At 38.1% G+C, this 23,496-nt stretch overlaps 1 protein-coding gene across 5 annotated transcripts in view; it reads right to left on the bottom strand.

Moving 5' to 3' along the window:
- The window catches only part of GFRA1 (GDNF family receptor alpha 1), a 331,948-nt gene that overhangs the window by 114,863 nt on the left and 193,589 nt on the right, over positions 1 to 23,496 (bottom strand). For all 5 annotated transcript variants that reach the window (XM_043985946.1, XM_043985948.1, XM_043985945.1 and 2 more), the window contains one exon: positions 228 to 564. In XM_043985946.1, coding sequence (XP_043841881.1) covers positions 228 to 564 — 337 coding nt within the window. The remainder of the gene's footprint in view (positions 1 to 227; positions 565 to 23,496) is intronic.

Below are 23,496 nucleotides of genomic sequence, written 5' to 3'. Positions count from 1 at the left end.
GAAATTCTCAACATGTGAATGCAAAGGGGTTCTGGAGAAACACGGGCTAGAACCTGAAACCAGTTTTTGTTATTTTATTAGACAGCAAGTAGTCTTTTGGGTTTCTTTCTTCCCCCTGACTGACTTATACCCTGGTGAGAATACTGAAAACTGGACCTCGGCCATCTGAGTAGCTCCAAAGATTTTCTGGGCCGCCTCATTAGTCAACCCACTGCTACCTCTCTTACCTGCAGATGTAATTTGTCTTGCAGGAATCTTGCAAATTTAAACAGTTGGGCTTTTCCTTTTCCTCATAAGAGCACAGGGGCACAATAGTCTGTCGCCTTCTCTCTGTGCAGGCTATGTCTTGGCAGGAGCAGAAGAGCATCCCGTAGCTGTGCTTGGGGGGGACCTTGTCAAAAAACTGCCGGAGGGCCTTGTGGCACTTCCTTCTGTTGCAGACTTCATTGGTCAGGCTGGTGGTGCAAGGGGTGATGTACGCCGATCGGTACTTCTTGCATGTGTCATTGAGGTTGCAGGCTTTGGCGGCGTCCAGGCAGTTGTTCCCCTTTGAAATAGTCTCCACTGGAAAAGGAGGAGAAGAAAGAAAGAAAAAAAATTGCCATGATTGTACTTGAGGTTTTCTGTTTATTCCTATTTCATTTTAATTGGGATCTTGCCCTTTCTTTGGAACTGCTTGAAACATGGATCAACCTTTCTCTTTCGAAGGCTAATAACTTAATAACTTAATGACAAAGAGGAAGTGCTAGGAAAATGAACACTGGCGACCAAAAGTGATTTAACAAGATGATCGTATTACTGTATTGGACTGGATTGAAAGACTTTCCAATTACAATGTACCAAGTGGGTCAGACTCTATCCAGGCATGTTGGGCCAGTGTAGCACCCCACCCTTCCCAACTCTGCTGTCCCCAAACAAAAGACACTTAGGGTCCTATCACAGAACTAGAGTCAGAATCTAACCAACAAGGGGGAGAAGAGTAGAGGAAGTTTCCAACTCCTGGTTTGTAAACTGAAACTGTGATAAAATCAAAAGCAACAAATTACATACTTGTTCATTATACAGTATATAAAATGATATGCTGAATGAGAGTATAATTGCCATGCAATCTTGCAGAAATGTAATTATGTAATAAATGCATATAGTACATGCTAATTACTATATGATTAGAGAGTAATTATATGGTTATTTGAGCCCAGAAGACACAATATTATGCCAGACTTTCTCTCTACACATGACAAAACGCCTCCTGAAAACTGCTGTACAGTTCAAAGTCACAGGACGTTGTAACAAGACAGTAATAAGTTATGTGAAAGTTTACAAAGAACCATCATGGCTATGGGACACACACACACACACACACACACACACACACACACACACACAATATACCCATATAGTTTCAGAACAAGATACTCCTCCACACTGCCTGTCCTCCATGCCTAGAATATGCTTCCCTTCCCATCTCCATCCCTGACTTCCTTCAAGTTCCACCCAGCTAAAATTCCATTTTCTAAAGAAGCCTTTCCTCATCCTGCTTTATCCTAGTTCCTTACCTCCATTGATTATTTCCAATTAATCCCGTAAATATCTTGTTTGTACATATTTGTTTTCATGTTGTAATCTCTCCCATCAGATAGTGAGCTTCTTGAAAACAGGGACCCGGGGGGGGGGCACTATCTAGTGCTTTTCTTCATATTCTCAGAACTTATCAATGCCCAGAATATAGCAGGTAGTTAATAAATGATTATTCAGTGACTGAACAAGGACTACATAGGTTTTACACAGCAATGGCATTTAGTAAGCACAAAATAAATGCCATTAATTAACTTATTTATTATTTAATTTATTCAGCACAAACTTTCACTAGCGTACTGTAAGACTTAGTGACTACAGGCTGAAATGATCAGTGTATGTGTCCACAGAACACACACACACACACACACACACACACACACACACACACACACACCTCACATATTTTCTGACTAATCCATTCCCTAGTCCAAAACAGTTGCTTAGGAATTTAGGGGAAGTTTCATGAAACGTGTCAAATAGATCACTAATATTGATAGTGATGGTCCTTAAAATGTCCATCCTCAGACGACATACCTAGCTCTCATCATTCTTACTGGTCAATGTCTGGAACACCAGGCTCCTTCGTCACTTCCACAACAGGGTAGCCTGATAATGTAGGTAAGGGCCTTGAATTTTGGATGGAAGAGGTGAGTTCTCAATCCTGGCACATCTGACTGGTTTCCCATATATCAGAAAGATACTACAGAATGGCTCAGTTTGTACAGGTAGGGATAAGGCATCACATTTTTTTTTTGAGTATCAACAAAGAAATCTATTATTTTCTACCCACAATATTTTTGGTTGTTCATTTTATTGACGGGTTTTGTCTAATGGATCAAAAATAGTTTTAGTGCGAATATTTGATCCTGTTAATAATAATGACATTAATAGTTAGCATTTATTCAGTGCTTTAAGTTTTGTTAAGATTTGATACCCTGCAAGTATCATTTCATTTGATCCCCATAACATTTTACAGATGAAGAAACTGAGGCAAACAGAGGGGTTAAGTAACTTGGCCTGAGTCAAACAGCTAGTAAGTGTTTGAGATAGGGTTTCAGCTCGTCTTCCTGACTTCGGGTCTCATACTATATCCATTAGTGGACATACTATATCTAAGATACCTAGGATATCTAGGATATAATAACTGGACACCTACCTGCCTAGTTGTTAGTTTGAGCAAAACAAAAAGAGGGTAAGTCAAGTGACTGAATTCAGAATTTTGTCTTCCCAGAGGCTTATGCCAAGGTGGGCTGAAAACAAGATTTCAGAGTGGACATAGGTCCCCAGTAGGAAAGATTTGTTAGGGAGAGGTTGATCATGATATATTGTAATCCTTTCCCCCATCCCATCCATCCCCATGACAGGATAAAAGGAAGTGGTAGGCTTAGAAGACCATGCTTTTGTCTCTTTGACATAAGTAACTCTATCTCTGAGCCACTTGAACAGTATACAACTGAATCTATCCCTCTCCCTCAGTCTGTTATTACTGTTCTGCTATTCAGGAAAGTAAGGGAAATCTTTAACTTCATAATACATACACTTAAGGTAATACATATACAGTTGTCAATGGTCACAGGGTTCCAGCAGGGTAAGAGAACTGACTGATGAGTACAAGTCTGTAGAAATGATCTGTGAAGCTGTGTGTGGATAAGAATAGGAGGTCAAAAATATCTCCAAATGGACTGAGAAAGCCATAAGCTAGTGGGCAAGAAACCAAGGTGCTGCTATTCAGAGAAAGGCTAGGTAGTCAGGAAAATATCTAGATGGTCAGGAGAGCACAAAATAGCATGTCCAGCATCTCGGGGAGAGACAAACTAGTGAGTCCAAAACCTTGACCTTGCAAGCAGGCTGTAGATCTGTTCATTTTCCTGGGACCATCAGGTTTAAGTCTGTCTCTCTGTCTCTGTCTCTCTCTGTCTCTGTCTCTCTGTCTCTGTCTCTCTCTCTGTCTGTCTGTCTGTCTCTCTCTCTATATATATATATATAAACTATTCATATTTTTATCCAACACATTTCATGTAAAAGCTTACTTTAGTATCTTCACTGTGCTTGGTGCAGCTGTGGATCTGAATGTAAATGGCTTATTTCTCCATGTTCCTGGCATTTGTTCAAGATAACTTTCTACTGATTTCACAAGACCCAAATGGTATGATTTCATCATCACGTGATCTTTGGGCTTTTGATTGTCCTTTCCATAACCCTAATTATCTTAGCTCCTGTTTGTTTTTGTTTGTTTGTTTTGTTCCTCTTTCAGACAGATAGGGAACTCTGGATTCACAGATACAAAGCAAAGCTTGAAATGGGTTCAAATGTTTCCTGCAATCTGGCAACACATCAAAGCAGAGCACATACTCCTTTCTAAAATATTAGCAGGTGACTTAGATACTCTAATCAATGCAATTATCCAAGACAATTCCAAAGGACCCATGGGGAAATATGCTGTCTGTATCTATAGAGAGAACCGATGAATTCTGAGTGCATATCAAAGCATACTTTTTCACTTTATTCTTTTTTTTTTCAAAATGGCTAATGTACATATGTTTTACATGACTTCACATGTATAAATGATATGTTGCTTAATTTCTCAATAAGTGGGAGAAGGTCTGGAGGGGGAGAGAATTGGGAGCTCAAAAAAATTTTTTTTTTAATTTTTTAGTGAGGCAATTGGGGTTAGGTGACTTGCCCAGGGTCATACAGCTAGTAAGTGTTAAGTGTGTGAGGTCGGATTTGAACTCAGGTACTCCTGACTCCAGGGCCAGTGCTCTATCCACTGCACCACCTAGCTGCCCCAGCTCAAAAATTTTAATGAATTTAAAAATAAAGTATAATTATATAAATCATACGTTGTTTAAATATATATATACATAAATACATACACATGTATGTATGTATGCATGCATAGGTCTAGTAGAAAATAACTGGAAAGAAAGTAGATGGCCTATTGATTGGCTAACCAAACTATGGCAAATGAACATCTTACTTCCCTATAAAATACAATGATTATAGTATTTAAGAAGAAACATGTGAAGACATATATGAACTGATGCAAAAAGAAATAAACAGAACCTGAAAAACAATGTATACAATGATGTCAACCATATAATGGGAGGTACAATAGAAACAAACTAAATGAAACAATGCTGCAAAAGTATCATGAGCCAAGCCTGGCCCTAAAGAAGAGATATGAAAATGTACCTCCCTTCACTGTAGAGGTAAGAGGCTAAGGTTATAGAACACACTGTATATACCATTAAACTTGACTGACATGTTGGTTAGTTTTACTGAACATTAAAAGAAAAGACTTTTTTTGAAAAATCATCTTTCATTCTTTGTTAAAAGAGATGGTTCTTTGGGAAGAAATATATACTGGGAAATATAGGTGACATAACAATAAAATAGATCAATATAAATGAAAAATATTAGCAGGTATTCATGATATATTGATTCTGCTTCCACTTGATGTAATCGGGGACTGAAAAAGGGTTGAAAAAAATGTGAATTCTGGCAAGAAGGTAGGCAAGCACTGGGGAGCATTTTGTGACAGGAACAAAGATTTAAATGTTGTGTATATACAGTACCCTAGATAAATGGCCTCACATAAAAATTGGTACTGAATCTCTTTCCCTTATACCTAAAAACATGCATATATATACAGTGCACATATATGATGGACTGAGATGGACATATATATTAATATATTTGTCTACATAAGTGTATATATGTACACATAGATACAGGCATATGCCCAGCCTAGTCTAACACATTACATTATATGTGCACAAGCATGTGCATGTGTATAGCATGTATCTATCTCTTTCTATACACACAGACATTTGTGCATATATCCAGCACATTATAGGGGTGTTTATGTAAGCATACACATGTACCCACATATAATCAGTCAGTACATCTCAACAACTCTTCTGCAGCTTATAGCCTTAGAAAGTTGCCTAGGGAAAAAAAAAAAGAAAAGAAAGTTGTCTAGGGCCCAATGAGGTTAAGTTATGTGCCCAGGTTCCCATATGTATGTTCTGTATGTCAGAAAACTCAGACGTTCCTAATTCTACAGCCAATTCGGTATACACTATGCCGTGTTCAATCATTTGTGCATGTCCACACATACACAATTCATATTATATGCCATGTTCACACCCACACATATACTGTTCTATATGGGTTGTATTGGTCTGCATGTTACTATTCCCCAGTGATCTTCACTATTTCCCCATGCTGCACATTCCACCTCTGGTCTGCCACTCTACTGGGTACTTTGAATTTCTTAGCCTTCACTATCCTAACTCAGACCACTATAATACTGTTTTCAAGTTTTCTTCATGTCTTCATGCTCCATTCCTCTCCCTCCCTCCCACCCCTCTTTCTACCTCTTGCTCTGGGAATGACAATCAAAGCAGTATAGTTCTTCCTCAAGAGGAGGTGTCAAACAATCACTTCATGACTCTATTCACCAACCCATGACTTCTTTAACCAAAACACCCTTCCTTGGCCACCTCTCTTCTGTGTTCCTGTTCTTGCCCCATCCCACCCCCAGAGAAAATTCAACTTTCCAGAGCACAGCAACTATCTTCCTTTTTTATTTCTGTATCTCTGGTGCCTAGCATAGTTTCTTACCCATAGTAAGCACTTAAACAACAGTTTTCATTCATTCATTTACTCCAGTTGTCTGAGGACACCAAGAGAAAAATTTCCCCCTCCCCTTATCAATATATGCCATGAAGTACTCTGCAATTTAAGAGTCTGAGAGAATTGTCTAGGGCCTTAAGAGGTTAAGTGACTTTTCCCCATCATACAACTAGTATGTATCAGAGGCAACACTTGATTTTAGGTCTTTCTGACCCCAAGAGAGAGCTTCCTTCCACACCATGCTGCTTTTCAAAAATATTAATGTTCCCTTAGTTTCTGGTATTGTCATTAATATAGAATTACTGGATATACAAACTCTAACTTTGCAAGTTAGTAACACAATGGTAAAAATTATGAATTCATAATTTTTCTCAATTTTTTCTATAGTCTTCCCTTTAATTGCTAGATATACCTCAAAAGTAATCTCTTTGTTTTAAAATACTTTTGTGAGGGTGGTGCAGTGGATAGAGCACCGGCTCTGGAGTCAGGAGTACCTGAGTTCAAATCCGGCCTCAGACACTTAACACCTACTAGCTGTGTGACCCTGGGCAAGTCACTTAACCCCAACTGCCTCACTAAAAAAAACAAAAAAACAAAAAAACAAATACTTTTGTGGCATTGTTCATGACATTTATATGTCTGCTAGATCTCTTTCTTTTAGTCCTATTCTATTCGAACCTCTGGTTTTCACAATAACCATGACTAATGCCAGGATGCTCTGCTTTAAGAAAGTTCAATTTTCACAAACATGAACTTTTAAAAATTTGAAAAACATGAGGTTTTTTTTGTTTCACATTATAAGTGGGTTATTAGGCCCATTAGGTAGGTCCCCTGGTGGACATGAATGCTTGATTATAGGTCCTTAGTTACGTGGCTTTGTGGAGGAGCAGGGCTTAAAAACATTAGAAGTCACTACCAATTGAAAATCAATCATTGGTAATGGAGATAAGTCAATGGGAAAACTGTTCAATTAACAAAAATATGATTTACAACAACTTTCCAGCAACAGATGCACCATGTAAATACAAGGGTCTTCCCTTCTGCATGACAAGCCATCGATCTGAACAGCTTTCCTGTAACTCTCCCAGCAACATCCAATCCCCAGTTCATTTTAGAACTCCACTCTAAGATGTAGCTTTTCTCCCTTGCCCATACCTCTAATCTCTTTCTCCATCTGCTGTTATTCATTCTTTAACTCTGCAGAATGTTTAAGGGATGTTGTCTGAACGGAAAGTATTCTCAAGAATAAAACTCTATGCTCATAATCATCGTTTGGGGGAAGGAATGGGGAAGGACTTTGATTGGCTAATGCCATCCTTTTCTAGCACAATCACTACTTATTATGCACAAAACAAATTAGCCAGCTTTTTTATTTCAAAGTTAGACATAATCATGTAGCTACTTTGCAGTTTACTTATTGTTTTCTAAATCATTGTTTTAAGCCTCTCTGTCCAGAGCTTGTTTCAACAGTATTTTGATTCAATTCAATAAACATTGTCAGCATCTTCTAAGTTGAGAGGCACACACACGAAAGATTTGGGAGACACAAAGATAAAAATGGCACAGTTCTCACCTGCAAAAAACTAAAAATCTAGTAAGAAGGATGGTACACGTACTGAAATAACTGTACAACAAACAAGAAAATGATTAACTGTGTAGAGGGATGTCAAACAGAGCAACAGTGAAAAAAATCAAGAAAGGAAGAATTGCTACTCATTGAGAATATTACTGAGATGGCACAATCTGAGCCTTAGAGAAGGAGAAATAACTTATTAGGTGGAAATGAGGGAGAGGAAGGGACAAGTGTCCCCCATCCTCATCTCCAAAAATGCTAGATGACATGCTCAAGAGACATGATGGTAGGATGGGATCAGGAAACAAGGAGCAAGTCAATTTTATTGGTGCACAGAACTTACTAGCAGAGTCCCATTTAAAATCACAATTGAATGAATTTTAGATTTCTTTTCTTTAGAGAGTAAGACCTGCTTCATGTTAACTTGAGAATACCTATAGCAATGGGTGAACCAGACCTCAGTATCAAAGAAGAAAAGATAAAGTGAATGGAAAGGTCACAAAATCAGGGGACTCATCGACTAATCCCAAATCTGCAGCCAACTAACTATATGATAGATATATTGTCTCTCTGATCCTGTTTCCCCTACGATAAAATGAAGAACCTGACTAATATACCCCTCCAAAGCCCTTTCATCAACAATGAATCCTTCTAATTATTCTAGTTACTGTATTTTAGATTTTAAATATTTAAATTAAATTTAAATTAAATTTTAAAATTCCTCCAGTTTTCCTCAAAGGTTCACAGACGATGGTAGTGGAACATAAACCACTATGGATTTAAAATTTCTGCTGCCAAAGTATCAGACTAGATAAAGCTCAAAAAGGCTCACGACCATAAGTTTGGCCACCCATCCGATTAACTGAAGCCAGAGCAACTCAAGAAGACAATCTCATATCGAAAGGGATTGCGATTCCTGTTTATGGAGGGGGTCCCCACACTGATGAAACCACAAAGCACTGAATTTAGTGGAGCTAGGAGCAATTTCTAAATTCCATTTCAAAAGGAGATTATAAAACTTCATTGAAAGACCTTAACAAAATGGTATATCAATGACTCCAAGTCAAGATTTTGGGGATCTTTTCATTTTTGTTTCTGTATATTCCTCTTAATAAAAGCTTATTGAATTAAAAAAAATATTTTGAGGGGTTGCAAATTTAAAGGCAATCCTCGGCCTCACACCTAAAACCATAGGTGTAAAATATTGCCCTGAAAGAATCTTTCATGTTCTAAATCCCTCTAGAGAAAGAAATTTAGTTACTCCATATACAATTCACATACTGTACTGAATCAAAGGGACCAGTTTTGTGATCTGAAATGCCATCACTAGAAGCCCAGGCCAAAACCTCTAATTATTTTCATTTAGAAAGTACTACTGCATTATTGGCAAATACAGGATCCAGATAACCATTCTAAATGACTTCTGGACAAGTAACAATTGCAGGGAGCAAGAAATGCATTTCTATACATTATGATGTGGAACAGAATGGTGAAAATATGAAAAATTTACATGGCCTGCGTGAGAAGTGATTTATTGCTCAGAAAGTTCAGAAGACACACTGAGAGACTGTTGTTTACAAATCCTTGCCAATTTACAGGGTATCTTTCTGCATTGCTTTTTATTGCTGCAGAATTGAATTCACAACTTGTTTCCTCTTTCCCTCAGACTTGATTAATTACCATGTTAACATAACTACTGTTCTCCTTCTTATAATGGGCTCCCTCTAAAAATGCTGCTACAGCAAAAAAAAAAAAAAAATGGAAAAAGGATTCCAGATTTTCACAGAAGTATAGTCCTTGCTGAAAGCTTATGATTTTTCAAATTTAGATCCTATTCCACCCGAAGCTAATATGAATCTGATAACATATCTGATAATACAGGGTTTTGACCCTTGTAATTGATCCTTCAAGATTCTTGCCTTTTCCAGCTGAAGTGGTAAAAATTACATTTAAAAATGCACATGATGGCTCTTGAGAGTTTATTTTGTTGCTCATATTCACTGTTTCAGAGAGATTGTATTATGTGATGATGAATTTCTACTGTCAGCTTTTTTCATACTATACAACTACATTAAGTCTTATGCCATAAGCCAACCTCCCTGGGGTGGGGGGTTGTTTGGGAGGGGGAGATGTTGAGAGATTAGCGATTAGCAACAACTGCCATCTTGTGAATACAGAGGAATGCTGAATAATTTTTCCTACTCGTGAGAAAACTCATTCAAATGGTATAAATAAAAGTCATGGGTTTCCCTCATCTTCAGGAGAATCCATTGCCTTAATCCCCAGCCTGTCTGGGCCACTTCATACCTTTAAAAATTAGATGTCTCCTGGAAATGGTGTGTAAGTCATATGCCCAGAAGTGATTAATAGTGCTGTCTCAGCAAATGCGATCATTACATTTTTAATTAACCTTTCCAACCTCCCCCACCTTTTTCTTTTGTTATACATTGGATCTTTGAAGTTTTGCACTTGCTTATGTTCAATTGGATCTGAAAGAAAGGCATGAAAAATAATTGTGGCTGACCCAGCTCCTGGGCCCCTATAAGGTGCTGAGTTGAGGTACATGCTAAAGTAATGAGGCTCCTTATAAATCAAGGCTGGGGACAGACATTTTGAACTTTGTGGCCATGTTCCCACCTAATTTTTGTTTTGGCAGCTTAGTGTTATTTAATGGCTCCAGCTACCAGGAAACTGGCTTTTTAAAATCCCCCCCAACCTAATTATAATTACTGTGTATAAATCACACAATGATCAATTATAAAAATCACAGGTTCATAAATATTTAACTTAGCATTTAAATCCACGCTGCAGGAGTGCCTGAGATTCCTCAGCCCATCTCTTTGCAAACAACTGCTTTATTATGGTACTAATGCCAATTACTGAAAACTAAAGCTATTTTGTCTTGCTATGTTCATGTACTATACTGCAGCACGGTGTCTCTCACTGTATTAAGATGACACAATTTAATATTTCTAAAATATGTATGCATCCCATTAGAAAGTTATTTTGCCAGTTCTTCTGTGGCCTTTCTTAATGCCTCAAATATGGAGAAGCACAATTATATTATTACTCATAAATATTGCTCGTTAAAATATATTTTATCTAGCCTAAGGTTGATTCTAAGATAATTGAGGTCAGATTTGTTTGGGGAAAAATATATTGCGATATGTGTGAAGCTGATGTAGGAAGGAAATTATCTTCTACAGAGACTAAAGCAGTATGGCCTGGCATATTTTTTTCAGAAAAACCATAAAACCATAATTGGATTTCAATTCAGTAATCCTAAGTCTAAAACAGACCATTTTTAATAATCTAATTATGTGTTATATGACTATAGCTAATACAAAGCCAGTGCTTTTGAACTATTCATTGTACTTAATCCTGTTGCAATTTCAACCATGACATTCGTTGTTATATGTAGGACTAGTTCCCAGCTACTGGTTTCTTATAATCTCTCATAATCTTTAAAATAGTCAAGAATGAGACTACTTACTTTTTTTTTTTCAAAGCAAAGCATAGTGATTGGAACTGTGATTTTACTGGTATAAGGGAAATCTCAAATGATGAGATTCCTCCTACCACTGAACACAGGAAAGGGGAAAAGGCATTTATATGTAGGGTCTACTATATGCTAGGAACTATGCTAAGTGCTTTACAGATATTATCTCATTTGATCTTCACAACGACTCTTTGAGGAAGATGTTATTACAGTTATTCCTTTCACATGGTGGGGGTTAGGGCATGGTGTTCCTGCAATCTGGAAAATCTGCATAAACATTTTTAGCCCTCTCTTCATACCAGAGACGATATCTAGTTTTTTCTTTTTCTTGTATGAGGTGCTTATAGTACCTTATTATAAAAATACTATGCATGTATTTCATGTATTTCTGAGTTTCTAAACTTTTTCTGTGTCATGTTGACTTTCATATGTTGTCTGTGGTTTCCCTAATCCACCCCCCCAATTCCCATTTAATTTCTTTTGCCAGCCAGCCACATATCAGAACTGTGATGGAGGAAGCCATGATGCAGAAGGGATAATTGTTACTTCCATTTTCCTGTTGATGAAATTGAAGCAAATACACCTGGTGAGCCCAGGGTCACACAGTGATTGTCTAAAGGCTAGATTTGACCTCAGGTCTTCCTGACTCCAAGTCCAATGCTCTCTCCACTGTTCTATCTAGCTAAAGCAAGCACTTTCTCTGCAACTTCTTATATAGTCTTGGAGAATTATCTATGGCACCAAGAACTTGTTAGACAGTATGACTTGCCCAGGATCATACTGTCAGGCTTGAATTGACATCTTGATTCTGAGGACCGTTTCTTCTCTGCAATGCTATGCTGCTTGCAAAGGAACTATTTTTAATATTTTGTTCTCAACCAAAATATATTATCTTTTAAATTAATTTTATTTTTTAAAAGTCTAGTTCTCTCTCTCACTCTCTCTCTCCTACCCATCCCCCCGCCCCCGGCTAAAAGGGCAGGGGCTACTTATGAGCCTAATTCCCCTACTGACCTGCATAGGATCTTTGACCTGCTCTATTTCTGACCTGAGCTGGTTTGCCCTTTCATAGGTAACTTGGTGAATCCTCACTACAGGGGATCTTACCGCATTGATGTTGAACCTAGTGCAGATGCTCACTCAGCATAGCCCACTACAACTCAGAACTCCAAACTCAAGAGTTCAGCCAGTCACCCAGGTAGCTGAGGCTACAGGTGTCTACCCCTATATCCATCCAGAATATGTTAAAAATATTTTTATCAATGACTTTTGTCTTTATATCATAGTGATTATCAATTTCCGCCCTTTATGTCGAAGAAAAATAATTACACAAAATGATCCAATAGAGAGACAATGTCTGCCATGATATAGACTGGTTCTTCATTGTTTTTTCCATTACTCAAAGTTCAACTTTAACAAGATCACTCTCCATTCTTCCTAACTGTATTCTATTGTTTTTCTCCTGGTAAAAGTCATACTGAAATCCACTAGTAATTTTTCTGTTTTTATGAAGACTCTGACAGCAGGCCCTTACTTTCAACAGATCTTCATTAATTAAAGGTATTTTAATTGCCAACACCTCATTAGCAGTCAAATGAAAGAGTACTTGAAATACAGGAAGAGTCAGATCTGCATAGTAATGTAAATCTATTTCAAGTTGTTCAGTGAAAAATACTATTCAGCTAACATTCTACATATGCAAGCTACTTTGATATCCAAAGATTAGCCCAGCCTTAGAAAACAACCACTGACTGGCCCATGTTATAGAACTCTGACACTGAACAATACTTTCTGGATTACTTAACACAATTCCTTCATTTTACAGATATGGACAAGGTCCAAAGAGTTTAAGTAATTATTGTCATCCAGTCCTTTCCATCACATTCAACTCTCTGTGACCTCATTTGGAGTTTTTTTGGCAGAGATATTGGAGTTGTATGCCATTCCCTTCTCCAGGTCATTTTACAGATGAGAAAACTGAGGCAAATGAGGTTAAGTGACTTACCCAGGGTTACACAGCTAGTAAATATCTGAGGCCAGAAGTGAACTTAGGAAAAGGAGTCTTCTTGACTTCAGATGTGGTTGTTTTGTGGTTGACCATAACATCCCAGTGATTTCATGACTTGCACTGAATTGGATTTAAGTGAGGGAGGGTTGTATGAGGTCACCAACTTCACTTTCTCCTCCAGTGGCAAGATATACATCAGGACTACTGGAGAAGGCCCTAGATGTTTAAGGCAATTGGGGTTAAGTGACTTGCCCAGGGTCACACTGCTAGTTAGTTAGTGTCTGAGTTAAGATTTGACATCAGGTTCCCCAACTCCAGGACCAGTACTTTATCTACTGCACCACCTAGCTGCCCCTCAGATCAGGTATTATATCCACTGTACCAATTATAGCTGCCCCCTCAAGTAAATAGTGTTAAGTATAAGTCTTTCAGGGCAGTAAGGTGATGAAGTAGATAGAGCACCAGATCTGAAGTCAAAAAGATTCCTTTTCCTAAATTCAAATCTGGCCTCAGACACCTACTAGTTCTGTGACCTTGGGCAAGTCACTTACTTAACCCTGTTTACCTCAGTTTCTCTATCTTTAAAATGAGCTGAAGAAGGGAATGGTAAACTGCTCTGGTATCACTGCCAAGAAAACCCCAAAAGGGGTCACAAAGAGTTGGAAATGACTCAACAATAATAAGCAAAAACAATTGCTTTATATTATAAAGATATGGATATGGCTCAAAAAGTTTAAGTAACTAGTTTAAAGTCACACCACTAGCCAAGTGAGGAACAGATGTGTGATAGGCAAGCACCAAATGCCAAATTCCCCCTGGTTTTCCACTATTATACCATTAACAAGGAAAGGTCACCTGGAAAAAATAAGTTTCATGTAAGACTATTGCAATTTCTTTAAAGATTAAATTTACTCAATGAGAAAATAAAATGTGACTAATTTTTTAACCAAATATACCAGAAATTTGCTTCCAAATAAGCAGCATTCCCTTCTATAGTCATTTTAAGAGTTTAAAGACCTAGTCTAACAATGCTGCCAATCCTCAAAATATTTTTAAAACTCCTTTGTCTTCCGAACTTGGGTAGCATTTTTTAAATTGTTCACAAATTTTAATCCCCTGCATATAGATGGTTTGATTATTTGGAGGGGGGAGGCAAAAAGTCATTCATAATGGGGCAGCTAGGTGGCACAGTGGATAGAGCACCGCCCCTGGAGTCAGGAGGACCTGAGTTCAAATCTGGCCTCAGACACTTAACACTTACTAGCTGTGTGACCCTGGGCAAGTCATTTAACTCTAATTCACACACACACACACACACACACACAGAGCCATTCATAATACAGTCTGCTTAAAAAAGATGTGATTAGCTGGATCATGTCATTTGGGTTCAAAATTGAAGTTTAACTAATACAGTAATATGATTTGGTTTTCTTTTGTGGCTTGTATAAATAGCTGCTCAAGACAATCCCCAAAAAGGTGATTTAAACATGTTATGCAGTAACATTTATTGAACCAGTTTAGTCTCCCAAGGATATTACAGTACTTATAAAGGGGAAACACCCATTTGGATATATAAGTTCCATTTCATTCATTAGAAAGCCAGTCTTAACTCCTGTTTAATTATTCTCTGCATTTCTTGTCTCGGGTGTACTTAGAAGAAAATATGTGCCCTTTGAAGGAAGATAAAAGGTAAAAGGCACATTCAGATTAACACGATACCTAATTGCACAGCTAATCAACCAACTTTAAGGTCCCTGGAATCCACATGCAGAAAATGAAATACAGGTTCTGACACCAATGAATAAACTGGAAGGAAGAGAGTGGTATCATAAGAAGACACACTGGATTTCAAGTCCAAATATTAAATTCTAAATACTTTACTCTGTTTGCCAATGCCTACATTGTGACCTGGGGAAAGTCACTTATGCTCCTCCGTTCTGTTCTGTGTTTTCTCATCTATGATGGGAAGGGGTTGGATTAAATGATCTTTGTGACTGGTTCCAGCTCTTACCATGTAGGATCTCAGGTGATTTAGGATCCTGCTAGAAGCTACACAAGTAGCTTTGTGCAATGCTGTGATGGTTATGGATCAATCACAGGTGATGTGGAGGGTTGCTGGAATCTTTACAGTAAGGATTTCAGTAAAGATAAGCTAAATTCATCAGATCTTTATTTTTAGTTAGAGAACTCAGAATCCATTGCTTTTCCTCCCACGAGCCTATTTACATACCTGCTGTGGTTCCTATTTACATTCACCTGCTACCCAATTAATGCCCCATTAAGCTGATCCACCTGCAGTGCCTTTCACCTCAGACCATAGCACTGTCACCATTTTTCATCTGTTACAGTTCAATTGTTTCTTTTTGGAAGATCAACAGGAAAATGAAGGAATAGAACTATCAGCCTTTACTTTTTACATGATACTCTAAACTGTATTAAAACTTGTAAGTTCAGGAGAGTTTGAACCCCCTCCCTCAATATTATGGCTGAATATCAAGATTAAAATCTCACCACAGAAGAAAAGAGCTTCTACTCACATTTCTATGGCTTAGGAGATTCTTCTCTCACAAGAACAAAGGGAGGTTGAGAAAACATTATTATCTCCATTTTGGAGAAAGAAGTAACCTGGAGTTTGCAAGGTTAAGTGATTTGTCCTATGTCACACAGGCACTAAGTACTGGAGCTGGGATTCATATCTACATTTTCTGACTCCAAAAATCAGTGCTCTTTCCATTATAATCACATAAGTGATCACTGAGATACAATAAAACCTCACTATATAGCAGCAGTTCTTGAAATAAGTTTCTTGGGCCCTGGGCAGTGCCCAAGACCTTTTCACAGGGTCTGTGAAGTCAAAAATATTTCCAAACTAATACTAAAATGTCATTTGCCCATTAAAATACCCTTCCTTTTTCCAATTATATATCTATGAGGCTAAATTTTCTTCATATACTTCAACCAAAACAACCTATCACAACAGATTGAATGTAGAAGCAGATATGAGAATCCAGCTGTCTTCAATTAAGCCAGACATAAAAGATTTGCAAAAGTGTGTAAAATGATGTCATTTTTCTTGCTACTTTTTTATTTTATAAACTATGGTTATTTTTCTTCAAAATGTGTTCTTTATGTTACAATGTAATGCTATTATTACTATTTTAAATGGATATTTTTAAAAGTTATCAGTTTTAATTTCTAATACAGTTAATATTGATGGATATAATTCACATAAACAAAAGCTCTTTGGGGTTTTCAAAATTTTGAAGAATTTAAAGGAGTCCTGAGTCCAGATATTTTGAAAATTATTGCTGCAGGGGATAAATAAGTAAGAAAGTCAAACCCCTTTGGTGAAAAGTATGTATTACAGATAATTTTAAAGGCTTGTGTTAACAAAGCATAGCTTACTAGAAACCTTTTGATGGCTTGTTTTAATGAGCAATAACAATGGATTGCAATTAGTACACTCATTCTCTTTATATTAATCACATTGGAGATGGTAGGGATGGGTTTCAATCTGCATTAGTGGAGAGAATATCTATGTCAACAAAATCTTTTAAGTATGTAAATGGCTATTCCTAGGTGCTTGAAAAGTTTACTTTCTTATAAACATTCTCCCTACAATTAAAAATGTAAAAAAAAAAGGCTTATTTATTTAACAAACCCTTTCAAAACAGATATTACATGAATTCTGAAACATTGATACCCAAAACAATGTTTTTGCACTTGAATTTCCATCCAATCTATCAATAGCATTTATTAATCACCTACTATGTACAAGACACTGTCCTTATGCATGGATGACCTTTCTCTGTTTAAATGGGAGTTCCTTCACTCACTGCAATTGTTCACTTACATTGCTGGAGAGCCTGATGGTGAAAACTTTGTACTTCTAATGAAAGCTGAAAAGCAAGTAGAACACCATTCTATGCCAGAAAGATCTTGAGGCCAAAAAAAAAAAAAAAAGAAAAAAAGAAAGAAAAAGAAAAAAAGAAGTGTATAGGGTGAGCTTGTTTATTTTATTTTAATGGTGGGTTGGCAAATCTTCCTACCCATTTCATTTGTAACTTTAAATTGGTTCCAAATGCACCAACACATTTACCCTTTTTAGCCCCGACGTAAGACTTGCTATTTCGCTGTTTTAAGCCCTACATTGGTTTGCTTGGAAGATTAAGTTTAAAAACCCAAGTTTTTACATTAAAATTCTTTAGTCGATGGCTCCATTATGTCTCTGTAACTTAATCTGTGTTTCTGTCTGCTATGAGAATTGCAGAGTAGATATGGTCATATTCTTGTGGTGCTCTGTGGGCACTGTGCCACCCATCCACAGGAGGTATTCTCCCTCTTGGCTTAGGTCCACAAGCCATTTCTCTGCTGCAGGTTCAGTCAAGTGAGTCATTCAATGTTTCTGAAGTTGCCTTAGAATACTGCTTTCTCCTTCCCTTTTCCCTAATGTGTCAATTTTATGATTCTTTCACAGGGGAGCTTTATAAGGTGCCCCAGAACTTGTAGAGGTCATGAAGCAAAATAATAATATGCTAAACAAGAACATGCCCAAACTATAGAGCTTGCTTTGTCTTTTTTTTTTTTTAATCCAGCAAATTTCTTGGTAGTGAGCTGATGTGTTTTAGATAAAATGCATATCACTCAAGGTGTGCTTTTTCTGATAGAGACTGATGTGAATGCTCGGCAGTTCTCATGGAAAACAATTTCTTCAATAGCAACACTTAATCCGAAAGTGAAGTCAAAGTTGAATGTGGCTGGTTATTGTCGATGGTTATTCAATATTATGCTTGGCTAGACCAGGGCAATATTCTACCTAAGTACCTGGACGACATAATGGACCATAAACTTCTAAACCAATGGTTCTTAACTTGGGTATATGAAATTGGTTTAAAAAATATTTTGATAGTTGTTTTTTTTTCCAAAATAGTTTCCTTTGTAGTCATATATTTTACTTTATGCATTTAAAAACATTATTCTGAGAAACGTCAATGACAAAAATAAATAAATTTTTAAAAATTAAGATTCCCTCTTCTTAACTTACCCTACACTGTATTTCCTAAGATATAATCTTTCCCTTTGTCCCTATGTTTATACATGATCATTTTTGGGTGGTTCACAAAAAAGTGAAAAGAAAGCTCCTTTCTATCAATGTCTGGTTCAAACACCACATTCTACATGAAGCCTCCCCCAGTTTTTCTAGCTATAAGTGATCCCCTCCCCTCAAAGATATTACACTCTGACATTTGCACTCACTCCTTTGCTTCATATTGTCATTATCTGGGTATGTCTGTTATATTCTTAATGCCTTGCCCACTATCTCAAACAGAGTAGGTACTTTAAAAATATTTATTGAACTGAATTTACATTGGTGTGGTATATGCTTTAGCATCCTAAATGAGCAGCCATAAATGGACAAGGAGAGAAAAACACAGAAGAGCCAAGGAGGAAGGCACCGTCTCCCTTCTAGCCTTCGATCTAGAATTGTTACAGCATCCTTTCCAAATGAATGTATCAGCTCTTCTGTGCCTTTTTGTCCTAAAAATGAATAATGGATGGCCCCCAGAGAATTGTGCCTGACATATTTAAGATTGGCCTTTGTTACCCAGGAGAAGGGTTCTGTGCTCTCCCTTCTGTAGCTTTCATTAGGGCACTGGTCTGAGAGAATAGAACTTCCTAAGCAAGAAAAAAATATATTTCTAGTGTGAAGTCAAACAGTAACATTTTTGAAATGTGGAGGGTGGGAAGGATAACTGAGCAATGAAGGAAGCTTTCTCCAAAGGTCTCAGTGTGCCCCCCAGGTAGTTGTTTTAGTGGAAACAAAAATAGAAACCTAGTTTGATTCTGGTAGGGAAGGCAAGACCTGTCTGTTTCAGTTACTCTACTTCATAGGCAATCCTCAGTGACACTCAGGACTAGCAGCTTCTAGATTCCAACTCCAAAGATTTGGGGGATCCTTTCTCCTTGCCAGTCTCCTTCTTAGAGGACCTTTCAAGGACATGTGGCAAGGCTCATTAGTTAAAAATCATGGCATGAAATTTCTATGTTATGGTGCAAGCAGGATTATATTTATGGATGCTCTACTATTTTTCCTTTTTTTGATTGTTAAAAAAGGTCCCTGGGCAGCTAGGTGGCACAGTGGATTGAGCACCGGCCCTGGAGTCAGGAGTACCTGAGTTCAAATCCGGCCTCAGACACTTACCACTTACTAGCTGTGTGACCCTGGGCAAGTCACTTAACCCCAATTGCCTCACTTAAAAAAAAAAAAAGGTCAGATGCTTAGAATGAGTACATTTTGAAAAGTGGAACAATAAATGTGATTTCAAAACAAACTGAGCAAATACTGGATTAATAAATAATTGATGTTATATCCAAATTTCTCCCTAAAAATTCTGGGGCATAGCATGAAAATATATAAAATACTTTATAATACCAATATGAGGACACCTTTCCTAGTGTCAGTCCTAAGGTAAAGATCCAAAAGGAAAGGGGCAGTGGAGAAACAGTAAGAATAGTGCTAATGACCTGGTGTGCTTTCTTCATCTTGAGCACGAAGAGAACATGCGATTAAGAACACTATCACAAGGCCCTTTAAGGAAAAGGAATGATGTTCTCCAGCTTAAGTCTAATTCTGCAGGGGGGTGGGAGGGGAAGAAAGAAGGTATCTACAGTAGATTAGTGTGTCAGTAAATACATAAAGAACTAAAGTCCCACATATTTGACATTTGAAGAACAAAGCTATCCATCAATGTCCTGCTCCAGATCGATCAAAGAGAATGCTACTGCTGAAATCCTAATAGTATGATGGTAATAATGTAGCCATAAAACCTCCAGTCTATAATTGACTGCTTCCACTTCAAGCTAACATGTCTAAAACAGTGACTAATGTTCACCTGAAGATTTCGCTTACAGTGAATGACAATCAGTTACACCTTATGCTATTCTCAGAGGATGCCTCTGTAAGCTAACAGCCCAGGGCCAGACTCTAGTTGAAAAGAAGAATCATCCTTGAACAAGAAATACTTGTATGCTAAGTGTAGATATGTTGTTCTCAAATTACATTATATCCTTTTGACTTCACCTTTGGTTTTACGAGAATTCTTGATTTAACTCAATGTATACGACCTCACTTGAACCAAACCTAAATTGGAAATGTATTAAAACTAGTGTGTGTGTGTGTGTGTGTGTGTGTGTGTGTGTGTGTGTGTGTGTGTGTGTGTGTCTGTCTGTCTGTCTGTCTGTCTGTCTCCATTCCTCATACAGGAAATCATATGAACAGATTTTCTTTGTACTAAAGTTTTGTAATAAAGGTTCCATTGCTATAAATGACATAATTAGTCTTTAAAAGCTCTGTTTATTTTGTTCTGAATTAATAAGTAATATGATATTTTTTAAACTCTTAAGAGGAGGTGGCATGCATTCTAAGCATCTGACCTTTTTTAACTATCAAAAAAAAAGAAATATTAGAGCATCCATAAATATAATCCTGCTTGCACCATCACTCAGAATGTTCATGCCACAAGTCATGCACTGCCTCCCCTTTGCCCTCCAAGCTACTAAAACCAACACCTCAAATTGGGGGTCTATGTACATTTTTGGATGTGTGCAGCCCTCTCCCCTATCCCCATCTTTTGTTCCTTTGTTCAGTGAATATGTAAATAGACCAGCAAGTCTCTACAGAAAGAAACAAAGATTTAGGAAGTAATAGTATAAGTAGATTAGCAATATAAATTCAAAATAAACATGTACTTTATTTGAAACCTCAAAGATAGAAGATAGATTAGCCTAGTGTTTTAGGTGTGAAAGAAGGTATAAAGGAAAATTGTATTGGCTTGTCTTACCTTTTACTGTCACTAACAGATTTAGACCTCGAGTTCTAAATATTGGTGCCCTTTAAATCAACAATACAAACATATCACTGCCTGCCCTTGTCAGTTCTCTTGACATTTCTAGCCTCCTCTTCATTTAAGGATATGTCTTTGGCTCTTCAATCCACTCATCTTTAGATTCTTTATACAGCCTTTCTGTCTAAATTCCCTGGCTTCTTACAGACTCAAGAACATGAGTGGCTCTTATCTGGTCACTAGATACTTCCCATGCCCTGGGTCAGATTTCTGGCCGTTTGCTTTTATTAACATTAATTCATGGATTTAGTTCTATGGAATGATGCTACTAGTATCATTTCCTCAGCTAACTTGACCTGTTCGGCCCACTGACCTGCAGTCAACCTATATACATAGAGGCTGTCTGTAACAGGTGTCTCTACTTCCTCCCCTTTCACTCTTCTGTCTGTAGGTTTGGCATCAGTCTTGTCCTTCAGCCAGACCTGTTCACACTCAGAAGTTACCAGTGATCTCTTACCTGCCAAAATATAATGGTCTTTTCTAAATTCTCATCCTCCGTGACCTCTCTGTAAATCACCCTCTTCTCCTTGACACTCTCTCCTCTAGGTTTTTGGGACACCACTCTCTCCTGGTTCTCCTGTTATCCACCTGTCTAACCGCACCCTTTCTCTCTCCTTTCCTGGATGTCCATGTGACATCTGCTAATGTTAGAGGGCCCACAGAGCTCGGTCTTGGCCCTTTTTCTCTTTCTCCTTTTTATTATTTCACTTGGAAATCTCCTGAGCTTCCCTGGATTCAATTATGCTGATGATTCACAAATTTACTTATCTATTCCTAAACCCTCTGCTGAGCTCCAGTCCTGCATCTCCCACTGCCTGTTCCTGTGTTGTTGTTGTTGTTCAGTTGTTTCAGTCATGCCCAACTTTTTGTGACCCCATTCGTTGTTTTCCTTGGCAAAGACAGTGGAGTGGTTTGCCATTTCCTTCTCCAGCACATATTACAGATGAGAAACTGAGTCAAGCAGGATTAAGTGGTTTGCCCAGAGTCGCACAGCTAGTCAAGTGTCTGAGACCAGATTTAAACTCAAGAAGATGAGTCTTCCTTTCCGACTCCAAGCCCAGCACTCTATGCCCTGTGCCGCCTAGCTGCCCATCTGGCCGTTCCCCCTGGTGAAGAAGTTATACTGGCCCCTTATTACTACTAAGATGATATGTGGTCTACATTCCAGTCAAACTGGTCTGCTTAATGGTCCCCGTACAGGACATTGCACCTCCATGATCATATCCAACACACCCTCCAGATGTGAAACGCTCTCCTCCCCCACTTCTGCTTTTTGCATCCCAAGCTCCTTTCAAGGGTCAGATCAGTTGCTACTTTACACACTAGGCATCTGGAGTATGCTTTTATGTGTCTGTCTTTCTGTCTGTATCTGGACTTCATTACTATGACTCATGTGCCTTCTTACCTTGGAACATCCCTCCCTCATGCCAGCCCCCTTCTCCCATTGGTGAATTCTATTCAAGTCCTCCATTTTGGAAAAGGGCCCAGTCAGGCTAAGTATCATTCCTCTTCTGCCTGTGCTTCTAAATCTATTGACTCTGTCACTACAAACGCATACCCTCTCCTCCCCTGCCCCTACTTCTTTTTTTTGGGGGGGGGGGGGGCGGCGAGGCTATTGGGGTTAAATGACTTGCCCAGGGTCACACAGCTAATAAGTGTTAAGTGTCTGAGACTGGATTTGAACTCAGGTCCTCCTGAATTCAGGGCCAGTGCTCTATTCACTACACTACCTAGCTGCCCCTCCCTACTTCTTTTTATGTGTTGTCAGTGGTATAGGCAACTCCTGTTTGGAACTTCTTTGCCACTTACTCAAATCATTAATGTTCCTGTTATTTAAAATCATAGAGAAATCACTGCTTTAGTCCCTCCAGGCTGTATCTCATGCCAGTACTGCTCTCAACCCCAATGGCTGGCAGAAACACTACATGAGTTTAGTTTCTTAAGAGTAGGACCCCCAAATAAATAATTAATTAATTGGGAAAAAAAAAGAGTAGGATATGTTGTTTTTGATCTTTGCATTCCTAATACCTAGCACAGGGCCCCACATAAACTTTAAAAACATTTATCTTGATCTATGATGTCAGTGGTATAGGCAGCTCCTGTTTGGAACTTCTTTGCCACCTACCCAAATCATTAATGTGCCTGTTATTTAAAATCATAGAGAAATCATTGCCTTAATCCCTCCAGGTTGTATCTCGTGCCTGTACTTTCAGGGAAACACCCTATCTCAGGCAGGCCTCAGACCTGGTATGCTTGTCTCCTGCAACAATTCTTCTGAATGGGGGGTGGGGGG

The sequence above is a fragment of the Dromiciops gliroides genome, chromosome 2, assembly GCF_019393635.1.
Source record: "Dromiciops gliroides isolate mDroGli1 chromosome 2, mDroGli1.pri, whole genome shotgun sequence".
Lineage (NCBI taxonomy): Eukaryota > Metazoa > Chordata > Mammalia > Microbiotheria > Microbiotheriidae > Dromiciops > Dromiciops gliroides.
The sequence above is the reverse complement of the archived record's forward strand: the minus strand, read 5'-3'. Positions and strand labels throughout refer to the sequence as shown.